Consider the following 23,719-nt stretch of genomic DNA (forward strand, 5'->3'; position numbering starts at 1 on the left):
GTCCCCTGTGGCACTTTCAGTGAGAACAGCCATGTTCTCTGCCGGTGCTGGTGGGCAGGCTCACTGTGCGAGCAGGAACTGAATTTTAGATGGGAAAAAATGGAAATAAATGAAGACAGGCACGTGCAGCCCTTTGCTGCCCTCTGGACAGTGCTAACTCAGCCTGAGAATGTTGCAAGTGGAAATGTGACTCACCCGAAGGTGGAATGAAACTGCAGATTTGGGTCTAGTGGGCCTCGGGTGGGGCCTGAGATTCCACACGCAGGTGATGTGGTGATGCTTCTGTACTTGGAATATTGAGACCCTCGGAAGGCGGTGTGTGGGGGGGGGGGGGCGCGTCCTGCTCATTCGGCCAACGAGACGCCCCAGCCATTCTACCTGACACAGGCCTACGGCTCTTTCCCCGAGTCAGGACAGGGAGAGACTAAGCGGTCACCAGCATTTCAACATTTTGTTTGGTTTTGTGGGTTTTCGAGCAACACCCATGCTTTAGGGTCACACTTGGTGGTGCTAGGAGGATGGGGTGGGGGGTGAGGGCGCTGGGGATCGTACCTGGGCTTCCTGCATTGTCACGTGATTCTCAGCCACTGAGCCAGTTTTCCCTGCCCCCACTGCAGAGTTTCAGTGCAAATCTAGAAGGATCTTTTGAATCACTTCGTTCAGAGTTCCTGGCCCAGCTTTGCTGTTGGCTTTAGTACTTGGAAGCTTTTTTTTTTTTTTTGCTTTTTGGGTCACACCTGGCGATGCTCAGGAGTTACTCCTGGTTCATGCACTCAGGAATTACTCCTGGCGGTGCTTGGGGGACCTTAGGGAATGCTGGGAATTGAACCCGGGTCTTCCGTGTGCAAGGCAGAACACTCTCCCTGCTGTGCTATTGCCCCAGCCCCAGCACTTGGAGGCTCGAGTCAGGGTTTGGGTGAGCGTCAGGCTGGTCTTCTGGCTCTCTGTTCTCTGCATGTTTGTAATTGTGAAAAGTCATGTCTAGGGCCAGAGCAGTAGCAGTAGCATAGCCGATGGGGCATTTGCTTCACATGTGACTGACTTGGGTTCCAGCGTCAGCATTCCATATAGTGCCCTCGAGCCCGCCAGGAGTGATTCATGGTGCAGAGCCAGGAGGAACCCTTGAGCACTGTAGGTCTGGTCCCTTCAGATCCCTCCTCCCCTAACAGGGAAAACCACATATGTAAATATTTTTATAGTATTATAAAACACATGTAAATATCAAAATTTCCAGCACCTGAAAAGCGAGGTTAGAATGCTTCTAAGATCCAGAAAGCCGTGGGCAGCTGAGATGAGAACGTGTTTGTGTCTCCCCACAGTGCTGGTGGAAGGTGGGAATATTCTAAGCGGCCCAGTTACCTTGTCACGCTTGCCAGAGGAGCAGGAGAGCCATCTTGGCTCGCTCTATCTCTGCCTCGAGCTTAGAGGCCTGAGGCTGTGGTCTGCAGAACCTGTGCCACAGGGGACAGGCTGATCATTTAGAGACTTAGGCTCGGCATCTGCGAGTCTTGGGGTCTGGTAGACCTCGAAGTTCAGAGCACTTAGGGACTGGGGAAGTGGTGACAGACCTTACCTTCTATAATGCCTTCAGTTTAAACACCTTTCACAATCCCTACCTAAAAGTTCTTGAAGTGCCTTTCCTCTCCGTACCATCGATTTTGTTGTCTGTTTTGTAGGCGGCAAATGCTGTGTATTGTCTCCGCCTTGAGGGGCAGCTCACTTGGCAGATGGGAGCTGCGCATACAGAAATGAGCCCTAAGTTAGTAAATGCCACATGCACTATTTTGTTTTTGTTTAAATTTAGTTAATTTTTTTTTTTTACTACTTAAAAAAGTCAAGTTTAAAAGGAACAGTCTAATCTGAGGTCTTGTGAGTGCCCGGGGAAGTGAGGGAGCCCACCCCGGGCCCGGGATGCTGGGAGGAAGGAAGGTGTGGGGCAGTAGATGCGGAAGTGGAGAAAGAAAGAGAACCAGGAGATCCCAAGGCGCTTGGTTGGGATTCTGAGGTGTCAGTCTTCGAAGGAAAGGAGTCGATAGCTGCCGGGAAGGGCTGTTGGTCCCCTGACGAGTCCTTCTGTCTGCGTGTCCCGGTCACCTGCGTGTGCACCAGGCCTGGGGACTGTGTGCTGCTCTTGGCCCTTCCCCTAAAGCAGAGCCATCGTGTACTTGCCACCAGGCTGCTGCTGGCGTGTTACTGCAGGGACGTGTGGCAAGGTGATGCTGATATGTAGGGTCATCCCAAGTGCCGCGATAGGATTAGCATGGCTGCGGCCTTGGCCTTCTCAATATTACAGAGATATTTGCATTATTCCCAAACGGGCTGCGTTTTCTGTTAGACACTTTCATTAAAACTGTATTTGAGGGGCTGAAGTGATAGCACAGCGGGTGGGACATTTGCCTTGCACACAGCCGACCCAGGTTCGATCCCCGGCATCCCATATGGTCCCCTGAGCACCGCCAGGAGTGATTCCAAGTGCAGAGCCAGGAGTAACTCCTGAGCATCGCTGGGTGTGACCCAAAAAAGAAAAAGAAAAAAACAAAACTGTATTTGAGATGTCATGAGTTTAGTAAGCAATGTGGTTTTTTCTTTTTTCCCCCAAAGGAAGAATTAAAATCATTTTCTTCTGCTTGGCTAGAGTTTATTCCCCAGAGCAGTGTTTGAAAGTTTCACTTTTCTTGTTAACAGAATTGGCTGTTCATTTACCTTAAGTAGTTAACAAACGTGCCTTAAATGAGAGTGAGCCTGGAGAGCTAGTCTGTGCGAAGCTGTGGCCAACTCGGGCTGGACTCCTGGCACCGCAGTTTCCACTGCCAGGCTGAGAGCACTGCGTCCTTGGACCTGAGCACTGGAGGCCCCCGTTGGCCAAGAATCGCTGCCAGTGTCCCCAGTTCTGCTGAGTTCTTGGGTGTTCTGGAAAGACCTCCTCTCCTCCAACTCTCCGAAAAAGGAACACTGAGGTTTGTTTTTGCTGTTATTTCACCCAATTACCCAATTATTGTGATTCTGGTCCTGTAGGAACTGATAAGTTCTTTTTTTTTTTTAAATTATTATTATTTTTTGCTTCTTGGGTCACACGAGGTGATGCACAGGGGTCTCTCCTGGCTCTGCACTCCGGAATCACTCCTGGCAGTGATCGGGGGACCATATGGGATACTGGGAATCGAACCCGAGTCAGCTGCGTGCAAGGCAAACACCCTACCTTCTGTGCTATCGCTCCAGCTCCTTGATCAGTTCTTTGATCTGAAAATTTCAAGCCAAGCCATTAGGTGCTTCTAAAGAAGAACACAGAGAACATCCAAGAGATCATAGATCAAAATCAGGGCAAGGATTTAAGAGGAAAACTCAGGACTGAAGCAGCTTTGCTGATTTTTGACTCTGTAGCTTGGGAGCAGTTTCTTGAGTTTTGTTGCATAGATAGCACATAGCACTTTGTGCCCGGTATGGCTTGGAGCATAATGTACTGCCTGATGAACATACTGTGCTCTTCAGATTAGAGTTCTTCGAACTTCGAGAGCAAGCTTCTTTATACGCTTTCCCTGTGAAGACCCTGATAGTAAATGTCGCCTTTGACATTCGGTCCCAAAAGCAACCACAGACAATGAACAGTGTGATGGTAAAACTTTCAAATGTGGTTGAGTTTGGCTTGCAGGCCGTGGGTCAGTACCCCAGTCTAGAGAATTTATGTTTATACTGTTGTTTTAGGCAGAAAATATTATATTGCTATTATCTTTTATCTCCTCTTTTAAAATTTTAAGTCCTTAAAAACAAGCATCACTTACTTCCTGCCCCTGTATCGTCTAGCTCAATGCCATCTTCCTCACAGGCTGTAATAAAGTTACCGGCTACTCCTTTGATCCGCTGTGCTGTTAGCAGCGCTGTTTCCTCTGGGGCACTCACAGTTGGAAGAGCTGTAACATAGATTTTGTAATCTGAATTTCTCTAGAAGAAAGATGAGGTGCAAGTCCATGCCCATATTACAGACTTGATAACAGACTTCAAACAGCTAAATGAATTTCCCAAGTGTCTGTCGCCCAGTCAGGGGAAGGAGCATTCGGGTCTTCTCTCTCTTGCGGTAGTGAGCCGGGGTGCTTCATTTCCTAAACATGGAAAATGCTGGTGTTTTCAGTCTGTCTGTTGCTCAAAATGTTGAATATCGGCATTTTCTACTTGGTTTCACACACCCAGATTAAGGTGAACTATTCAAATATTTCTAGCTATTTGACAGTTATTTTATTTTTTAATTTTTATATATTTTATTTTTATAATAGTAGTTCATAATAGTTCATTACAGATAATACTCAGACACCTATCCCACCACCAAGCACTTCCCACCACAATAAGAGGGAAGTGTGTGGAGGTTGTATTTCATTGTGGCACCATTGAAGCCTGAGTATAAGAGAGTACAAGCAAGTATGTTAAAACCAAACTAGAGTGTGCTACTTTTGGTAAGTAAGTGGTCTAAAGTATAAGAGGTTGTGCAGCAGTGAATGCAGCCGGATGCTCCGGGACGTTCCGGGAACTTTAGTTTATAGTCTCTGGGTCTTGGCCGTTGATGAGATCACATGGCACCAGGGGCAGTTTGTGGGCGTGACTGCCAAGCTACTGGAAAACTGGAGACTGGGGGCGGGGGGCGTGCTGGGGAGGAGGCCCAGTCCGGATCCAAGTGGGTTTGGAGACCTCAGTCATGGGTCCTGCATACTTGGGTTTTCCTGCCGGTTCCCTGTTTGGTGATGCTCATCCGAGCGTGTGGAGGGTGGCCTTGAGCATGACTGCGGTTGGGTCCTGGAGGTTTTTGGCTGCTGGGGTTCTGCTTGGGGCTGGAGGGAAACTTAACCCGCCCTCTCTGAGGTGCCCTGGTGAGGACAGCCTGGCACAGGGTTAGGACATTCTGCCGACAAGGGTTTTTCCCCCTCCTGTTATCAAGAAACATCTGAGCTATGCGGAATTAGAAATACATATTTGCATATATTTGTATACATATATAAGCTCATAGATAAAATTGTCCCCTTTGTTCAGTTTCTTAGAGAAGAAGGTGGCTTATCATGGCCTCGTGACAAAGGCCTCAGAGTATCGGCTTGTAGACGGAAGCTCATTTTAGCCATGTTGGACAGTTACATGCTCCATTTTCTCCTTGTCGAGAACTCTGCTCTTAACTAAATGAGTGTATTTTTTTTCTTTCAAAAACCCTGCCAGTCGTGGCTCAGTAGATATATACATAAGCAAAAATTGGTCAAGCTGTGTATTTTTTTTTTTTTGGCTTTTTGGGTCACACCTGGTGATGCACAGGGGTTACTTTTGGCTTTGCACTCATTATCCCTGGCGGTGCTCATCCCATATCGATTCCCATATGGGATGCTGGGAATCGAACCCGGGTCGGCCATGTGCAAGGCAAACGTCCTACCCGCTGTGCTATCGCTCCAGCCCCAAGCTGTGTATTTCTTGATTTGTCGTATCTCTGTTAGAAAACTGGGAAGAGAAAAGCCTGAGTCCTTCTCTTCAGAGACCTCCCCCCACCTCAGTAGTCTGAGTTTTTCTCATTTCTAGATAATGTAACAGTAGCTGATACTGTCTAATGGCATCATGTGTCTTCACACATCGCTGCCAGTATGTGTGACGTATCTGAGCTGGGCCACTGACTTTCTCTGTAGCTCTATTATCTGTAAAGTGGACTTACGGGTAGTACCTATGTCATGGGGTTGAAGGTCAATGAGGTAATACATGCAAAGTTCTTAGGACAGTACTTGGTGAAAAATGAGCATTATTATTCCGAAGTCAACTGCTTTTATTATTATTATTTTTTTTTGCTTTTTGTGTCATATCCGGCGATGCACAGGGGTTACTCTTGGCTCATGTACTCAGGAATTACTCCTGGCGGTGCTCAGAGGGCTATATGGGATGCTGGGAATTGAACCCAGGTTGGCTGTGTGCAAGACAAATGCCCTACCCGCTGTGCTATTGCTCCAGCCCCTCAACTGCTTTTATTTTAGACCGTTGTCATCTGCGTGATTCGTATTAAGCAGTGTCCCCACAGGTAGATTGATACCCCGGGCTTTACTTTTCTGTATGATTCCAGGCATACAGTTAGTTCAGTTGAGTGCATTTTACAGTGGAATGAATTTAAAAAATGTGTTTACAAATAATTGTGTACCATGGTTTCAAGGAAAATGGCATATTCTGATATCCTACCTTTTATTTTTATTTATTTATTTTTGCCCTTGTTGGAGGGCTCTCAGGATTGCCTCAGTGCATGCCCAGAATCGGGCTGAGCTGCTGGCCGTGTGCTTGCCCTCGATGCTTCTGGAGCTCCTGAGCTGTCTTTCAGGAAACAACAGCTGTGAGGGGCCCCTGGGCATATGCGGGAGGCACCAGGTTTGAAGTCAAGGCCTGTGCTTGCCGGCAAATGCTTTCAGCCAGTGTTTCTCAACATTTTCCGCCTGTTTGCTTCCCATGGCCCTGATTGGCCCTCTGTCTGGTGCTGTGCCTCTCATGTATGTGATTTTCACCTGTGGTCCCCTTGGCATATGCTGGGGTCTCCTGATAGAGGCATAGGGCTCTCGGGTGAGAAATGCTGCTTTAAGCCACTGAACCATCTTCCTGCCTTTGTGTCTATTATTTTTGTCTGACTTTGATTGGTATTTGGTGGTGCTGGGGACTTGGGTCGTTCTTGGGGTGCTCAGGAGAACATGTGCTGGGAATCAAACCTGGGTCTCACAGATGCCAGCCAACAGCTCTATACTCAGCCACATCCCAGCTCTGTATTTTATTTCATTTTCATTTGATTTGGGGACTAACCCACGTGGTGCTCAGGGCTTACCCCTGGCTCTGCACTCGAGACCTCTCCTGGCCGCTCCAGGGATCGTGTGGGGATTGACCCTGTGTCAGCCTGCCTGTGTCAGTAACCCTGCCTGCCATACTTTCTCTCGGGTCCCGTATGTGTTTTTATGTAGAGAGATGCTTTATTTCATAGAAGGAGTCCTGCCCAAGAATCAGGGTTCTAGTTTCAACTTGCCATTGATAGTTCTACATTGTGGGGCAGTTTATCCTCTTGTGACTTCATCTGTAAAATGACATATGTTTTGTTAGTTTATACATATTCCAGTACTCGCAAGAAGTACTGAAGGGAAGTTCTTTGGAAAATCTGCAGTGTTGGTTAGTGCCGTAGTAATCTCATTTCTTACAGATTGGTCTTTTTCCAATGAGTTATTCTAAGGTGGGCTGGAGCAATAGCACAGTGGGTAGGGCATTTGCCTTGCATGCGGCCGACCTGGGTTCGATTCCTCCGCCCCTCTCGGAGAGCTCGGCAAGCTACCGAAAGTATCCCACCCACATGGCAGAGCCTGGCAAGCTACCTGTGGTGTATTCGGTATACCAGAAACAGTAACAAGTCTCACAATGGAGATGTTATTACTGGTGCCCGCTCAAGCAAATCGATGGACAATGGGACGACAGTGACAGTGACAGCATTTTGGGACGAGTATTTCTATCCTCATTTATGTAAGAAGATAGTCTATGTAATGGTCTTATGTAGTGATTTCTGTAAGTGATTGCTTTATTAAAAACATTTTTTCTCTATTTTCAGCTTCGGGCCCAGAATCAAGTCCTGAAAAAAGGTGTTATGGATGAACAAGCAAATTCTGCTGCTTTAAAGGTATGTAATAGGATATTTATCTCAAGAGCCAAATCAGTGGTAATGTTTAAAGCAGGGATTCAGCTGGTGTCTTAGGTTGAAGTCCCAATTCTGATACTGATATAGGGATGGAGGAAGGAAATATAGTGTGTTTGTGAGTGTGTATGTGTGTGTCACTTTCCTGCTTGAATGTGTTGTTTTTTATTTCCTTAGCTAAAATTTAAAATTTTTTTAGTTTGGGGTTTGAGAGCTAGTGCAATACGTTCCATTCCTGGCATCCCATATGGTCCCTGAGCTTGCCAGGAGTAATTCCTGAGAGCAGAGCCAGGAGTAAGCCCTGAGCACTGCCCATGTACCCCCCAAACCAAAATAAAATAAAAAATTTGAATTTGTATAATGTACTTTTCTCATACCTTAAAGCTCTTGTTTAGCTAAGTTCATATGGGTTGCTGGGATTACCTTCTCTTCACTGGAGTGGGTCTGTGTCATGTTTATGTTCTCAGCATTCAGCAGATGGTTGTCTCCTAGTGATGAATTTGAAAGTGAGAATTATTTAGCTTGTTAATCTTGCTTTTGAGTTGGATGGTTTAATAATAATATTAATAGCAGTAATAATCTGGGCTGATGTGAACACTGAGTAATATATTTGATCAACAGACCTTTGTGAGTGAAGGGGAGAAATAGAAGAGGAGAGGAAGGGATTTGCTTTGCACTCACTCTGGTAGACAGTTAATGAACTGCTCAGTGGTAGTTTGATTTGATAAATTAATTCCAGGTTATAGATTGTTTCTCGGCCCACTTTTAGTTAAATACGCTGTGTGCCTTATTCTTTTACTCCGGCTCCGTTTGTTAAGGGCTCATCTCTGACTGGAGGAGCCCCCAGCCAGTGACATAGCTTAAGTGGCTTCACTCAGGTAACCATGACCCCCAGATATGTTGTTTTACTTGTCCCTTGAGCGTGTCCCCTCTGTGCACACTCTTCCCCCAGATTCAGGAGAAGTGGTCCAGAGCACTTTATTTGAGCCTTCCAAACTGTACCCAAACCAGGATTAGTAAAACTTCATTCAGGGTTGATAAGTCAAGTCATTGTTCTGAGTAAATGAATCATGGATCATTCTCTCCCTGGATAATGTTGCCACCCACTTAGTGGGGCTGCTTTGCCCTCGCTTGTTCAGTGGCTGGCTGTGGTGTTTCACAGCTGATGCTGGTTGTGTGCGGGTCACCGTGTTGCTGGCAGTGATCACTGTGGTGGTGAGTGCAGCTTGCGTTTGTTGAGCATCACCAGAGAGCATCTCCTGTCACTGTTCTGGGAGGAGAGTCAGGATTATTGACACCTTGTTGCTGAAAGTAGATTCAGAGGGAAGTTGGGATTGCTATCCTTTGAAGTGAGTGTGTGGTTAGTGGGGTTGAAATGTCAGTTCCCTTGGGGTCACTTCTTTTTTTTTTTTTTTTTTGCTTTTTGAGTCACACCCAGCTATGCTCAGGGGTCACTCCTGGCTCTGCACTCAGGAATTACCCCTGGCCGTGCTCAGGGGACCATATGGGATGTTCGGGATCAAACCCGGGTCAGCCGCCTGCAAGGCAAATGCCCTCCCCGCTGTGCTATCACTCCAGCCCCCTTTGGGGTCACTTCTAAGGCTGTAGAGCCACTCCTTTTTGCTTCCTTGTTCATGGCAGTGGTCGTTATGCTTAGGTTAAGAGTGGCCCTGCCGGTTTGCGTGACAGACTCTGGGCCCTGTGACTGTGATCTCGGCTGTGTCGGGTTTGCCAGCGAGCTGCTGGCTATGGGGAATATTCGCTGATTTCTTTAAGTGGGTGACAATTTCTTTTTTTTTTTTTTTTTTGCTTTTTTGGTCACACCCGGCAATGCACTCCTGGCTCTGCATTCAGGAATTACCCCTGGCTCTGCACTCAGGAATTACCCCTGGCAGTGCTCAGGGGACCATATGGGATGCTGGGAATCGAACCCAGGTCGGACGCGTGCAAGGCAAACGCCCTACCTGCTGTGCTATCGCTCCAGCCCCCAGTGGGTGACAATTTGGACATGAGCTAGGCCTACATTTATCTTTGAAATGGAGTCAAAATTAAGAGCTTTCTACAAATAAAAAAAGTTTTTCTATCTAAACACATCATTCTAACCTCTTAATTCTGTTTTCCACATGCAAATAGTGTCAGTTGATTGCAGGTCCCAACTGTGGGGCCTTACTTTACTTTATTTTACATAGCGATAGCACAGCGGGTAGGGTGTTTGCCTTGCATGCGGCCGACCTGGGTTCGATTCCTCTGCCCCTCTTGGAGAGCCCAGCAAGCTGCCGAGAGTATCCCACCCACATGGCAGAGCTTGGTAAGCTCCCCGTGGCATATTCAATATGCCAAAAACAGTAACAAGTCTCTTAATGGAGACGTTACTGGTGCCCACTTGAGCAAATTGATGAACAACAGGACGACAGTGCTACAGTACTACTTTACTTTTTTTACTTACTTTACTTACTTTACATTTACTTTACTTTGCTGTTTCGTGTACTCAAATCCCCATACAGTAAAACTTTACCTCTTCTTAGCTTCACAGTGATTTTCAGTGAATAATAAAGTTCTTTAAATATACAGTAATATATAGCCATCTGGACTGGAGCGATAGCACAGCGGGTACGGACGGCACTTGCCTTGCACATGGTTCAATTCCTCCGCCCCTCTCAGAGAGCCCGGCAAGCTACCGAGAGTATCCCACCCGCACGGCAGAGCCTGGCAAGCTACCCGTGGCGTATTCGATATGCCAAAAACAGTAACAAGTCTCACAATGGAGACGTTACTGGTGCCTGTGCAAGCAAATCGTTGAGCAACGGGATGACAGTGACAGTGACAGTAATATAGCCATTTGTCAGTAAAATGTAGTCAGAATAATATTTCTCTTAGTATTTAACCCTGTTATGGTGCAACAGTAAAAAATGGTCATGAGAAGGTGTGTTTAGATTTTAAATTTTGTTTCTATCTTCACTTAACTTTAAAGTCAATTGGTATAGAATAGTTTCTGAAAGGAAATAATCCTATATTAGGACAATGTTATTATTATTATTTTTAGACTTTTTATTAATTTTTTTATTTTTATTTTTTGGCATTTCAAATACACCATGGGTAGTTTGCCAGGATCTGCCATGTGGGCGAGATACTCTTGGTAGCTTGCCAGGCTCTCTGAGAGGGACGGAGGAATCGAACCCGGGTCAGCCGAGTGCAAGGCAAACGCCCTACCTGCTGTGCCAAAAATAGTAACAACAAGTCTCACAATGGAAATGGTACTGGTGCCCACTTAAGCAAATGATGAGCAACAGGATGACAGTGATACATGACAGTGATACAGTGATACAGATTTTTTTTTGTTTTTTAAAAAAAAATTTATTAGTGGGGGGCTGGAGTGATAGCATAGCGGGTAGGGCATTTGCCTTGCATGCGGCCGACCCAGGTTCAAATCCCAGCATCCCATATGGTCCCCTGAGCACCGCCAGGAGTAATTCCTGAGTGCAGAGCCAGGAGTAGCCCCTGTGCATCGCCAGGTGTGACCCAAAAAACCAAAAAAAAAAAAAATTTTATTAGTGAAGCACCATGAGGTACAGTTACAAACTTATGAACTTTCATGTTTGCATTTCAGTCATACAGTGATCATTTACCCATCCCTCCACCAGTGCCCATTCTCCTCCACCAATGTTCCCAGTATCCCTCCCACCACCCCCACCCCTCCCCCCCACCCCACACTGCCTCTGTGGCAGGGCATTCCCTTTTGTTCTCTCTCCTTTTGGGTGTTGTGATTTGCAATAGAGATACTGAGTGGTCGTTGTGTTCAGTGTATAGTCTACTTTCAGCACACATCTTTTAACCAGTGGAACCTGTTGGGTCCTCCCAACATCCTCTACTTGGTGTTCCCTTCTCTGTCTCAGCTTCTTTTCCCCCCAGCATGTGAGGCCAGTTTCCAAGTTGTGGGGCAGACCTCCTGGTCCTTGTCTCTACTACTCTTGGGTGTTAGTCTCCCACTCTGTTACTTTATATTCCACAGATGAGTGTGATCTTTCTAGGACAATATTATTTTTATCTAGAGCAGATCTGACCTTTTTTGGGTGCTTCTGTACCATGCGTGAACCTAGGTCTCATGCGTGCTTACTACTGAGCCACATTCCTGGCCTGATTAAGCAGAATAGCTTATAAAATGAGTGTTGAAAGACTTAGTTTTGACGGATTCAAACACGGAGAACTTCTGGGGAAAGTGGTTCTGTGCCGTTTCCCTCCCTCGCTCGAGGGGGCCAGCAGTGATGGGGTCGCCTCCGCTGTCTTGTGTCTGTTCACTGTCAGACGTGTATTGAATATGATCAATTTTAGCAACCAAGAGCTAGCTGTGCAGATTTTAAATTGATGACTTTCCCAGTTTTGATGTTTTATTTATTTGCCGTTTTTATTGAATACTGTGGTTCATGCATGCCTAGTCCCGACGCCAGCCCCATCACCAGCCTGCTCCCTCCCAGCATCCCAAGGCCCCCTCCACCACCCCACACTGGGTGGGCTCAACTCTAGCCTAAAATCTACAGTTCTGATTCTCTTAGTCTTTTGTTATTCCCTCACTAGGTTTCTTTATTTTTTTAATTTTATTTTCTTAAATAATTTTATATTTTATGAAGTAGTTCACAATATTTCATTACATTTGATAATCAAACACCAATCCTACCACCATTATACCTTCAAACCACCATATTTCGGGTGTTTCTATCCCGAGGTCTTCCATTATTGCTTTTTTGCAAAGCTTTGCGAGCTCGGACGTTAGCTTGTGGTTGCCCGAGACTGTGCCAAACCACACTGGCGAATGAGCTTGAGAGTTTCCGAAGACAGGCATCTCTTTGTGGCTTTCCCACTCTCGGCATTCTTCACATAGTCATGGTGGTGCTGAACCAGTCGATCGTATTCCTCGTCGATGTTGTCAACGATAGCATTTTCCCACGTTGCTGCAATAGTGCCAAAGAGCTCCCAGATGGTGGTCATTCTGGGAGTTTTTTCTTCTTAAACTTAAACTTTGCAGACCTTTCTCCCTGCTCTGTGAAGTAGAATTTTGCACGAAGGAGATGGTGGCCCGATCCCATTTGGAATTTTGGGACAATAGCGACATGGGTCAGGCAAAACCTTCGATTGAATATGATGTGGTCAGTTTTGTTTTGGAACTGTCCACTGGGAGACTCCCATGTCCAGTGTTTAGATTCGGCCTTCTTGAACTGTGAGTTCTCATGGATGGTCTTAGTTGACATGATGAACTCAGTGTCTCACCCTGTTCATTCCATTCTAGTCCATGGGACCCAATATGGAGTTCTTCGGGTGACCTTCTCGGTCCAATCTTGGCATTAAAATCACCGACAATGATCTTGTAGAAGGTGTGGTCTTCTTTATAGAATTTCTCCAGCTCCATGTAGAACTTCCGAGCTCGCAAAGCTGTGCAGAGAAACGATAAAGGAAGACCTCAAAGAGAAGAGCAGAAGCCGGGAAAAGTATTCGCAATGCTTGCCTGTCCTTCACCAACTACAAGACCAAGATGACTGCCCTCCGACGTCCTGATGGATCTATCACAGCTTCCAGAAATGCAATGGGGAGGATTATTCATGACTTCTACTCGGATCTCTTTGACAGCCACGTCCACCTGCCCACATACCAAATTCCACAGGATGGATATGTCATTCCCAACATCCTCTCTTCCGAAATCTGACACGCCATTTTGTCGATAAAGACGTGTACAGCACCCGGTCCAGACAAGGTCAGACCCGAACACCTGAAGAATCTGCTGCCAGTACTCATCAATATAATGGCTAGGCTATTCATGCTACCTGTCTGAATGCCAGGTTCCGTCCCACTGGAAAACCAGCAGGATTGTTCTGATGTACAAGAAGGGAGACATCCACAACATTGGCAACTATCACCCGATCTACCTGTTATCCATCGTCTACAAGTTGTTCACTCGAGTCATCCTGAATAGAATAGAATCACTAGATGAAGGACAACTATGCGAGCAAGCCGGGATTTGAAAAGGATTCAGCACGATCGACCATATCCACATAGTGACCAAACTCATTGAAGTTTTGCGAGAGTTCAAGATGCCATTCTGTCTAATGTTCATCAAGTTAGAGAAGGCCTTTGATTCTGTTGAGACTGAAGCAGTCATTGAAGCCCTAGCCAAACAAGGTGTACATCAAGATCTCCAAGAGCTGTGTTACGGATTCACCACCAGGATCTCACCATTCTACAAGGAAGTGATCATTGACTTAAAGAGAGGGGTTCGGCAGGGTGATACCATTTCACTGAAACTCTTCAGTGCCACCCTCAAGAACATCATGCGACGACTGGAATGGGAAGGAATGGGAGTGAAGATACATGGTTGGCAACTACACCACCTCCGCTTCGCTGATGACATCATTCTCATAACACCAAACGTTAGCCAAGTGGCACAAATGCTGGCCGACTTCGACCTCAAGTGTGGAAAGGTCGGACTGCAGCTGAATCTCAACAAGTCAATGCTCATGAAAAACGAGCTAGTCCCATTTGCTCTCAGTGCAATCTCCGAATGCAGCAGCTATGTGTTCCTGGGTCGAGAATTCAACATGAGGAACGTCTTGGCGCCAGAACTGTGCAGGAGGAAGAGAGAGGTGTGGAATGGCTTCAAGAGCATCAAAGAAGTGATTAAAAGGACCAAGAACCTCTGGCTCTGGGCACATCTTTTTGACTCCACCGTTCTTCCTGCACTAACATAGGCCTCAGAGACCTGGGCCCTACGCAAATAGAATGAGAACACTATTTGGGTATCCCAAAGAGGAATCGAAAGAGCTATGCTGGGAATATCATGTTTCACTCAAGTGAGAGAAGGAATCCGGAGTTCCAACCTCTGTCAATAATCAAGAATCAGAGATGCTGTCTCCTTTGCCAAGGCGTCGAAAATCAGATGGGCTGGACACATAATGCGATTCAGAGACGACCACTGGACTAAATCTGTTACTGACTGGATTCCACCGTACGTAAAAAGACCGCGTGGCCACCCACCAACGAGATGGTCAGACTTCGTCCAAACCCTGAATGAACGGCTTGAGGCTCTTTCTGTTCCTGGAGCGAGCAGATATCATTGGGCTATACTAGCATGCAACAGGGACGAATGGAGATGTTACTGGTGCCCGCTTGAGCAAATTGAAGATCAGTGGGATGACAAGTGGTACAAGTGATTCCATCTCGAACCCCAATCCCTTTCCCAAAGTAGAACCGAAATAATATTTTTTATATTGTTTTTCATGAAAAACTGCTGAAAATGCTACAAAAATGTCTCCTTAGAGGAAAGAGGGGGAGGGTTGTCGTATTCCACCCAGGAGCCATTAAGCCCTTTTATAAGGGATCACTAACATGTTGTTAGAAGTTGAGCCTTGTACTATGTTTCTTTATATTCCACCTATGAGACAGATCTTTTTTGTCTTTTGGCTGTGGAGGTGATGACCTTTGTACACATATTGATGAATTTAGCTGAAATTCTGAAATTCCACAAAATTGAAAGTCAGTGATATCGACTTAAAGAAGCTACCCAGCCACCACCACGCTCCAGGCCGCTCTCTGGACCGCACAAAGCGGCCGCGCGACACACCATAAGACACTTAATACCCATTTTCCATAATTCCCACACCATATTTGATAGGGTTCAAATATGGCGTGAACCATGGGAACACCTCTAAGGGGGATTGGAGGCTGCCTAAAAGCTTCCGTCCCTCTCGGAGAGCCCGGCAAGCTACCGAGAGTATCCCGCCCGCACAACAGAGCCTGGCAAGCTACCCATGGCATATTCGATATACCAAAAACAGTAACAACAGTGGGCTTCATTCGCCTGACACTGAAAGAGCCCCCAATACGGCAGCATTAAGAAAGATGAGCAATTGCCCCGGCCGCCGGAAGTCACGCCCTCGACCCACCCTTGGCGCCATCTTGCCGCATTCAACAGAGAAGAATCCGGGCGTTCCGGTAAGCTACGCAGGCCGGAGAATGCTCTAGACCCCAGACCGGGCCAGCAACACTGGGGAGCCAGACGGAGGAGGCACAGCCGGTACGCCTTCTCCAGATGGAGCCCCGGTGTCACTGAGCAGCTACTAACACGGCTCCAGGATGCGGGACTGGGACATCTCCAAACCTTTTCTGAAAAATGAAAGCATACAATCTATTGATGCCATCCAGCATGTCTGACTGTTGGAGGAAAGCCTCCAAATTATAGTAATGAGATTCCTGTTGAAAATTGAATGTAATCAAAGCAAGGAAAGAGTAAAGTGAAAAATGTCTGCCACACAGGCGGATGGGGAGTGGGAGGGGGGTATTCAGGGGTTTGGTGGTGGATCAGATATGAAAACTTTGTAACTACTTCAGTGATTCAATAAAAAATAATTAAAAAAAAAGAAAGATGAGCAAGGAGAAGCTGAAAAAAATCTCAGGGACACACTAGATTGCCAAAACGAAGAAAAAATGACTGTCTGTACTTTCGACGCACGTACGCTGGCATCGGAAGCATCCATTGGGGACCTGATGGTGCAAGCACAGAAGATCAAGTATGAAAGTCAGTGATAAGTTGATAAAAATTTCTTTTTCAAAAACTTAATCTTTCTTTTATATAGGTATATAAATTTTAAACATTAGTAGCATGAATTAATATATTATTCATACTATGCTAATGCATACTTTCATACTGTGCTAATACATTGCGAAGTTTACATGAGATAGATAAATCCTACAAATATGCAATTTAGTAAGAGTGAAGAGAGGAAAATTTAAAAAATTTAAGGACAATCTTTATGGGCCTATAAAAGCATAAATGTGTTTTTTCCTAAAAAGGGAATGATGGCTTTATGCTAGAAATTATTACAGATAATGCTTGAGTATATGCATTAATAAGTAAAAGTAAAAGAAAATATAGATGCAAAGAAATTACCTAAATAGTCATAGACCATTCAATAAAAATGAATCATGAATTTATTACTGAAAATATATAAAATTCTTAAGTTTCTAGGAGTAAACTCCTAGAAACAAACAGACATTTTTTAACCTAGTAGTGGGCAACACAACCCTAAGTGCTATGAGTGAATACTGTAGTATGGCAACTGCTAAGGAGTTTGCCTGGTTTTCTATAGTGTTCCTTTATTTTTTATTATTATTATTTTTTTACTTTATTTAAACACCATGGTTTACAAAGTTGATTATAATACAGTTGTCACAGGCGCTATTCAATATTTAACACCAATCCTACCCCAAGTGACCTTCCCGCCACCATTGTCCCCATTTTCCCAGCTAACCCCATAGCCTGGGCCCTTAGCAGGCACACAGTAATTTGCTTTATATTGCTTGTTACAGCTAGATGGCTAATGAAATTATGAAAACTTGCTTCAGTAAAAGAAAATTTGTGAAAGTTGTTGTATCTCACCATGGGGTCATTAAGTCTTGTTTTAAGGATTTACTGAGCTATTTGTTGCTAGTTGAGCATTCTGTGTTAATGTTTTTGTTTGTTGAGCTTGGTTGGCTTAAAGAGGCTCCTTTAATGCTGTTTACAAAACTGATTTCAAGGCTGTGAATTCCCTAAGTCATTGTCTGCCCATGACTGTGTTTTTCCTTCAAATCTGAATAATAATGTAGCTGGATAGACTATTTTTTGGTGAGTGTTTATTTCATTGAGTTTTATTTTATTTATTTTTTCTCTATATCCCACCCATCTCTTCCGGCCTGTACTGTCTCATTTGATCTGTTGTGAATCTTATGAGAATTCCTTTATATGTTGTTGTTGTTGTTGTTGTCCCGTTGTTCATCCATTTGTTCGAGCAGGCGCCAGTAATGTCTCCATTGTGAAACTTGTTACTGTTTTTGGCATATTGAATATGCCACAGGTAGCTTGCCAGGCTCTGCCATGTGGGCAGGATACTCTGCGTACTTTCTGGGCTCTCTGAGAGGAGTGGAGGAATTGAACCCAGATTGGTCATATGCAGGGCAAATGCCCTACCCACTGTGTAAGTTCCTTTTTTTCTTGCTGCTTTCAGAATCCTGTTTCTGTCTCTGGTTTTTATCATTATGAGAACAATATATTTTAGAGGTATTCCATTTGGAGGTATTCCCTTTTATTTTATTTTATTTTATTTTTTTTTGCTTTTTGGGTCACACCTGGCAATGCACAGGGGTTACTCCTGGCTCTGCACTCAGGAATTACCCCTGGCCATGCTCAGGGGACAATATGGGATGCTGGGATTTGAACCCGGGTCAGCCGCATGCAAGGCAAACGCCCTACCCACTGTGCTATCTCTCCAGCCCCGGTATTCCATTTTATTTATTTATTTTTTTGCTGGGACTCTTCAAGCTTCTTTTTTTTTTCTTTTTTCTTTTTGGGTCACACCCAGCGATGCTCAGGGGTTACTCCTGGCTTTGCACTCAAGAATTACTCCTGGCTTTGCACTCAAGAATTACTCCTGGCGGTGCTTGGGGGACCATATGGGATGCCGGGGATCGAACCCGGGTCGGCCGCATGCAAGGCAAACACCCTACCCGCTGTGCTATCGCTCCGGCCCCCCTCTTCAAGCTTCTTGGGTCTGGTAGAGGGATGGGTACTCGATCATTGTATGACTGAATGTAATCATGAAAGTTTTCTCCTTAATGCTGGAAAATTATTGTTTATGATTTTTTTCAGCTAGTGGTTTTACATTGACTTTCCCTTCCTAGTCCTCAGAAACAGGTAAATAGTATGTATAAGCATACTATTCTTCCTGAGCTCATCCCGTAGTTCGGCGGCGGCTCTTCAGTGCTTTGCAGACTTTGCCCCCATCCTTGGCTGTTTTCTAGAGATTTCCTGCCTTTCAGTTTGGAACTTATCAGTCTTTTTCTCAGCGCTGTTAGTCTACTGCTCTGACCTTCTATCGGAGTCTTTTTTTGGGGGGAGGGATAGGGCACACAGCCAAGCTCAGGGCTTACTCTGGCTCTGTGCTCAGGGATCACTCCTGGTGGGCTCAGGACACTGTGTGGTCCTGGGGATTGAACTTGGGTTGGCCACGTGCAAGAGCCTACCCACTGTGCTATCACCCCACCCTTCTATAACGTCACCTTCCATACTCTTCATGCCTGTCCTTTTGATTGCAGTTTTTTTCGTTTCTGCTCTTACACTTGGGCTTTGTTGACTATCTGTACTCATTTCTAGGAGCTCATGAAGCGTCCTCAGCACGGTGTCACCGAAGTCATTCTCTGACAGTTTCCAGAGCTGGTTGCTGCTGCTGGGGCCTTCATGTCATTATTTTCACTTGCTAAGCTTGGTGGGCTTCCGTGAGACTTTCCCATCTTGTTCACAGTGTGTTGAGGATGGGTCTTCATAGTCAGAACCCTCAGAGTCTGGGGGAGAGTCTCAGCTTTGCGCTTTTCCTTCCCTGCCAATCTTCATCCGGTGACTGGGAGGTACACATGTGTCCAGTGTGAACTTCTGTATGGTCTTGTATGCGGCTGGGTGATTCAGGGATCCAGCGGCAGTGAGCAGAGTTTGTGGTGGCCTGAAAGGGTGGATGAGCAAACGAGCTGAGATGTGATGTCTGCTGAGATGGCAGTGGCTGGGAACTGATTGTTTTTACTTTATTTATTTTAAAATTTTTTTTTCATTCTTAAATGTTTTATTATCTTTTAAAAATCTCCTTTTTAATGAATCACTGTGAGATATAGCTACAGACTTACAAACTTTCATGATTACGTTTAGTCATACAATGATCAAGTACCCATCCCTCCACCAGTGCCCATTCTCCACCACTAATGTCCCCAGTATCCTTCCTGCCACCACCACCCCTTCCCACCCCCTGCCTCTGTGGCAGGCACCTTCCCTCTTTCTCTCTCCCTTTGGGTGTTATGGTTTGCAATACAGGTACTAAGCTTTCAGTTCACTTGGCCAAAAATGATTTTGTGTTCAAGAAACTAAAAATATAAGAACTCCGTACTGGAGCAGTAGTGGCTAGGGCACTCTCCTTGCCTGAGCCAACTGAGTTTGATCCCTGGCACTTCAGATGGTCCCCTGAACCTGCCAAGAGTGACCCTTGAGTGTAGAACCAAGAGTAAACCCTTGGCACTGATGGTTGTGTCCCCAAAACCTACACACCCACACCCTCCCCCCCCACATATATACATCCACGTATGTACATGGATAGCCCACCTTTAAATCCCCAAAGCAAGAACAGGGCTGAAGAGATAACACATGGCTTATTACTCGCCTTGCATGCGCCAACTCCGGTTAGATCCCTGGCATAGCATATGGTCCCCCAAGCACTGCCAGGAGTGACCCCAGAATCAGAAATAAGCCTTGAGCACTGCTGGGTGTCCCCCAGACAAAAATGAAGCAAATTAAAAACAAACAAGAACTACTGGTTATGTTTTGGTGAAACAAAAATGACTTGAGCATACTTAACCCTTATCATAAAATTTTAAGGAATAATGTTTTCACTCTGTTATAGGAACAACTGAAAATGAAGGATCAGTCACTGAGAAAACTGCAACAAGAAATGGACAGTTTGACATTTCGGAATCTGCAGCTGGCCAAGAGGGTGGAACTACTTCAAGATGAACTGGCTCTGAGTGAGCCCCGGGGCAAGAAGAACAAGGTAGTCAAGGAGAGTGTGTCCTTGGTGGGGATAGGTGACCCCTGGGGTGAGCAGAAATGTCCTCCTGGTTCTCCTGCATTTTACACATGGGCATAACCAAGAGAGCAGACACTTATACTTGATATATACAAAATACTTGAAGCATTTTCTTACCAAAAAGTGATTTGAAAAAGTGAGTCTTAAGGGGTATTTAGAACCAACATGACATAACTGAGTTAGTGGTTGAAAAAAAAAAGGAGAAATTTTTTCATTTTCATTTTTGAAAAATGAACGGGAAAAGGATGGAAAATCTCTTCTTGGCCCAATTATTGATAACTTTCAGCTCTACCAATTTTCCATTTACCTGAGGCAGGACAAAGAAAATGAGAAACGCTGTCAGGGAGTCACTGATCACGTGAGAACCCAGCAGCCTTGCCTGGGCTTCATGGCACTGCATGGAGGGAAGGAGGGAGGAAAGGAAGCACTCAGACCCTTGGCTCACAGTCCACCACACGCAGCTTCCCCTTTTCGGAGTTCCTCCCTCCCCTTTCCTTCACTGTGTCTGGTGCGACACACGTGCCGACTGCGGTGCTTGCACGTCAGGTGTGTGGGACCTGCACCCTGGGCCACGGTGCCCCTGAGCTTTGCCATCCTTGCCCATGGTGCCTGCACCTGTGCTTGCTGATGGCAGTGTTGGTGCTGTAGGGGGGTTGCTGTGATGCTTGTCGGGGGAGGGGGCTTCGCACTTCCTGGCCATGGTGCTCCCTTCCTTTTAATCATGGTGCTCACCAGGAGTTTCACCCCTGCACCTTGCTTGGGTTCAGCAATTTTATTTTTTTGGAAGATATACAACCTCAGTTTTCCATTGACAAAGTAAAATTGATACTCCCAGGTTTATTTTGGGAATTAAATAAGATCCTATGAAAGGATGGTATTTGCCATGTGATGGGCAGTCAACGTCATTCTATATTGGTGCCTTGGTGCATGCATTTCCCTGTGTGGAGGGATTCTTCAGCAAATTAGAGGAATTCCAAAGTGAATTCTTTAGAGAAAGGAGTAACAGAGAGGGCAAGCAGCTATATATTAGAATCAGTTGGGAAATTTTGTCAAGATACACCTGTCCAGAAATTCCCAAAGACCCTTGGGAAGGAATAACCTGCCTGTACTTTGGGCCTGCCTCCAGGTCAGTGCTGCCTGGAGCTGACTGTTGGAGCAAGGATCCACGGGACAGTCTCGCATGAATGTGACTAGAGATTCCAGACTTGGAAGTGTTGATTTGTGTTCCAAATATGCCTAATTTTTATATGGCTATTTTATTACTACTGCTGCTAGTTATATCTGTTTGTGTAACATAGCTACTGTATCACCCATTTTCAAAGGATTTTTTGAGTCATTGATTCACACTGGGCCAATGGGTGACATCATTCTAAGTGAGGCGTGAGAGTGTGAGACAGACAGCGCTGGGTCTTGACTGTTGTGGGGAGAGCTTCACTGTGGGCTGTCCTCTGAATAACTGCCCCTCAGTTCCTGTGTCCCAGGAAAACAAATACTCATTATTGGCTTTTTTAAATAGTGCTATTCTCTTGTGTAGAAAATGTTCATATTGGGTGAATAAAGTAAAAGGAATTGTTTTACAATCTTTGTGCTTTTTCAAACTCCTAACATCTTTATTTTACATGATTTTGTAAAATCCACAAATTCACGGGAGCTCTTATTTAAACTTACATGTGTGAGTGTTAAGTAATTTACTCTGTTTTCTAAAAGGAGTTTAACAACTCAAGCATATAAATTGCTAAAATGTTCATTTCTCAAACTAAAAGATGAACTTGAAAGTGGTAGGTATTAGTACATTTGTACTGCTAGTATACTCTCTGGTCTGTCTTTCAGCAGAGCTACCCCTGAGTTCCTCTGCGAAGAACAGCAGGCCTTATCTGTTTGTTTCTCTTTCTTTTTAAAGTTTTCTTGTCCGTTGCAATATTTGCAGTCCCACTTATTTCACACAGGAAAAGTTCAATGACAAACTGTGTACCTTTTGCAGGATTGTCACATAGAAGAGGCAGCTACTAAGGTGATAGAGAATCTGTGTCATTAGGATGTTTCTCTAAAGGATGAAAGCTATGTGGACATAACTTATTCTTTTCATCAGAAAAGTGGGGAATCTTCTCAGTTGAGCCAAGAGCAGAAGAGTGTCTTTGACGAAGACCTACAGAAGAAGATAGAAGAGAACGAACGGTTGCATATACAAGTGAGAAAATCATTTTTCCATGTGAACTAAGAATGATTCAGTGAGTGTGGAAGAACAACACAGATAATGTTGTAAGGATGAGTGTGTGTTCCATGTCTCCTGTGGTTCGGTGTGTATGCCACTCATTGGTTCATTTTTTAATAAATAATTTTTAGGGGCCGGAGTGATAGCACAGCGGGTAGGGTGTTTGCCTTGCACGCGGCCGACCCAGGTTCGATCCCCGGCATCCCATATGGTCCCCCAAGCACTGCCAGGAGTAATTCCTGAGTGCAAAGCCAGGAGTAACCCCTGAGCATTGCTGGGTGTGACCCAAAAAGCAAAAAAAAAAAATAATAATAATTTAATTAACCATAATTTCCAAAAGTATTGATAGTTGAGTTTTAGGCGTTTCAGCACCAGTCCCCCCACCAGTGTCAACGTCCCTCTACTAGTTCCCATATCCTGTCCCAACCTGACTCCACCCTCATTGATTCATTTCTTAACTCTTGTGTCTGAATGTGGAATTGTGCTTTGAAGTACGTTTCTTTGGAGGACAGCAGGAGCTCTTTATCAGTTGACACAAACATACAGGACATTTGATGTCATTTGATGGATGGATCTTTTAGATGGGGTCTTATCAAAAAGTAATGTTTGCTTTTTAAAAATTAGTACTTTTTTGTTTTTTATCTGTTCTTTCTTTGTTTTTAATTGGTGAAGCAAAATAGATTGAGACAGACTTACTTATAGAAATGGGGGTGGGGGTACATGTTTGAGAATGTGGGCTAAGGCCCTTTGGGCCGTGGACAAACGTGCTCTGTCCATGCTTAGTCTTGGGTCCTCACTCATGGCAGCTCCACATCTCTTTTTTCCCCTCTTCATTTTATTTTTTTCTTTTTGAACATAACATTTATTTCCTTACCTCAAAGGCTCTCAACTATTTGTGGACCCTCAAATGTTGAGTCAGTGTAAGACCCTAAGTTATTCTGCATATTCCCAGAGAGATAGTATAGTTTATACAACTGTGCTTCTTGATTTATTTTGAAATGGTGAGCATAATCAAATGGTCGAAAATAAATACACAGTAAATTTTTGCTTTTAAAAATGTTAGATTGGGGCCAGAGCCATAGTACAGCACAGTGGGGAGGGCGTTGGCCTTGCATGAGGCCAACCCGAGTTCAATCCCTGGCATCCCATATGGTCCCCAAGCACTGCCAGGAGTAATTTCTGAATGCAGAGCCAGGAGTA

The 23,719-nt window shown here is 45.1% G+C and overlaps 1 protein-coding gene across 1 annotated transcript in view; it reads left to right on the forward strand.

Moving 5' to 3' along the window:
* PPP1R21 (protein phosphatase 1 regulatory subunit 21) overlaps positions 1–23,719 on the forward strand; it is an 86,757-nt gene that overhangs the window by 3,934 nt on the left and 59,104 nt on the right. The window contains exons 2-4 of the mRNA XM_055120211.1: positions 7,580–7,648; positions 20,125–20,271; positions 22,397–22,495. Of these exons, the coding sequence (XP_054976186.1) occupies positions 7,580–7,648; positions 20,125–20,271; positions 22,397–22,495 (315 nt within the window). The remainder of the gene's footprint in view (positions 1–7,579; positions 7,649–20,124; positions 20,272–22,396; positions 22,496–23,719) is intronic.

This window comes from Sorex araneus, chromosome X, assembly GCF_027595985.1.
Source record: "Sorex araneus isolate mSorAra2 chromosome X, mSorAra2.pri, whole genome shotgun sequence".
Lineage (NCBI taxonomy): Eukaryota > Metazoa > Chordata > Mammalia > Eulipotyphla > Soricidae > Sorex > Sorex araneus.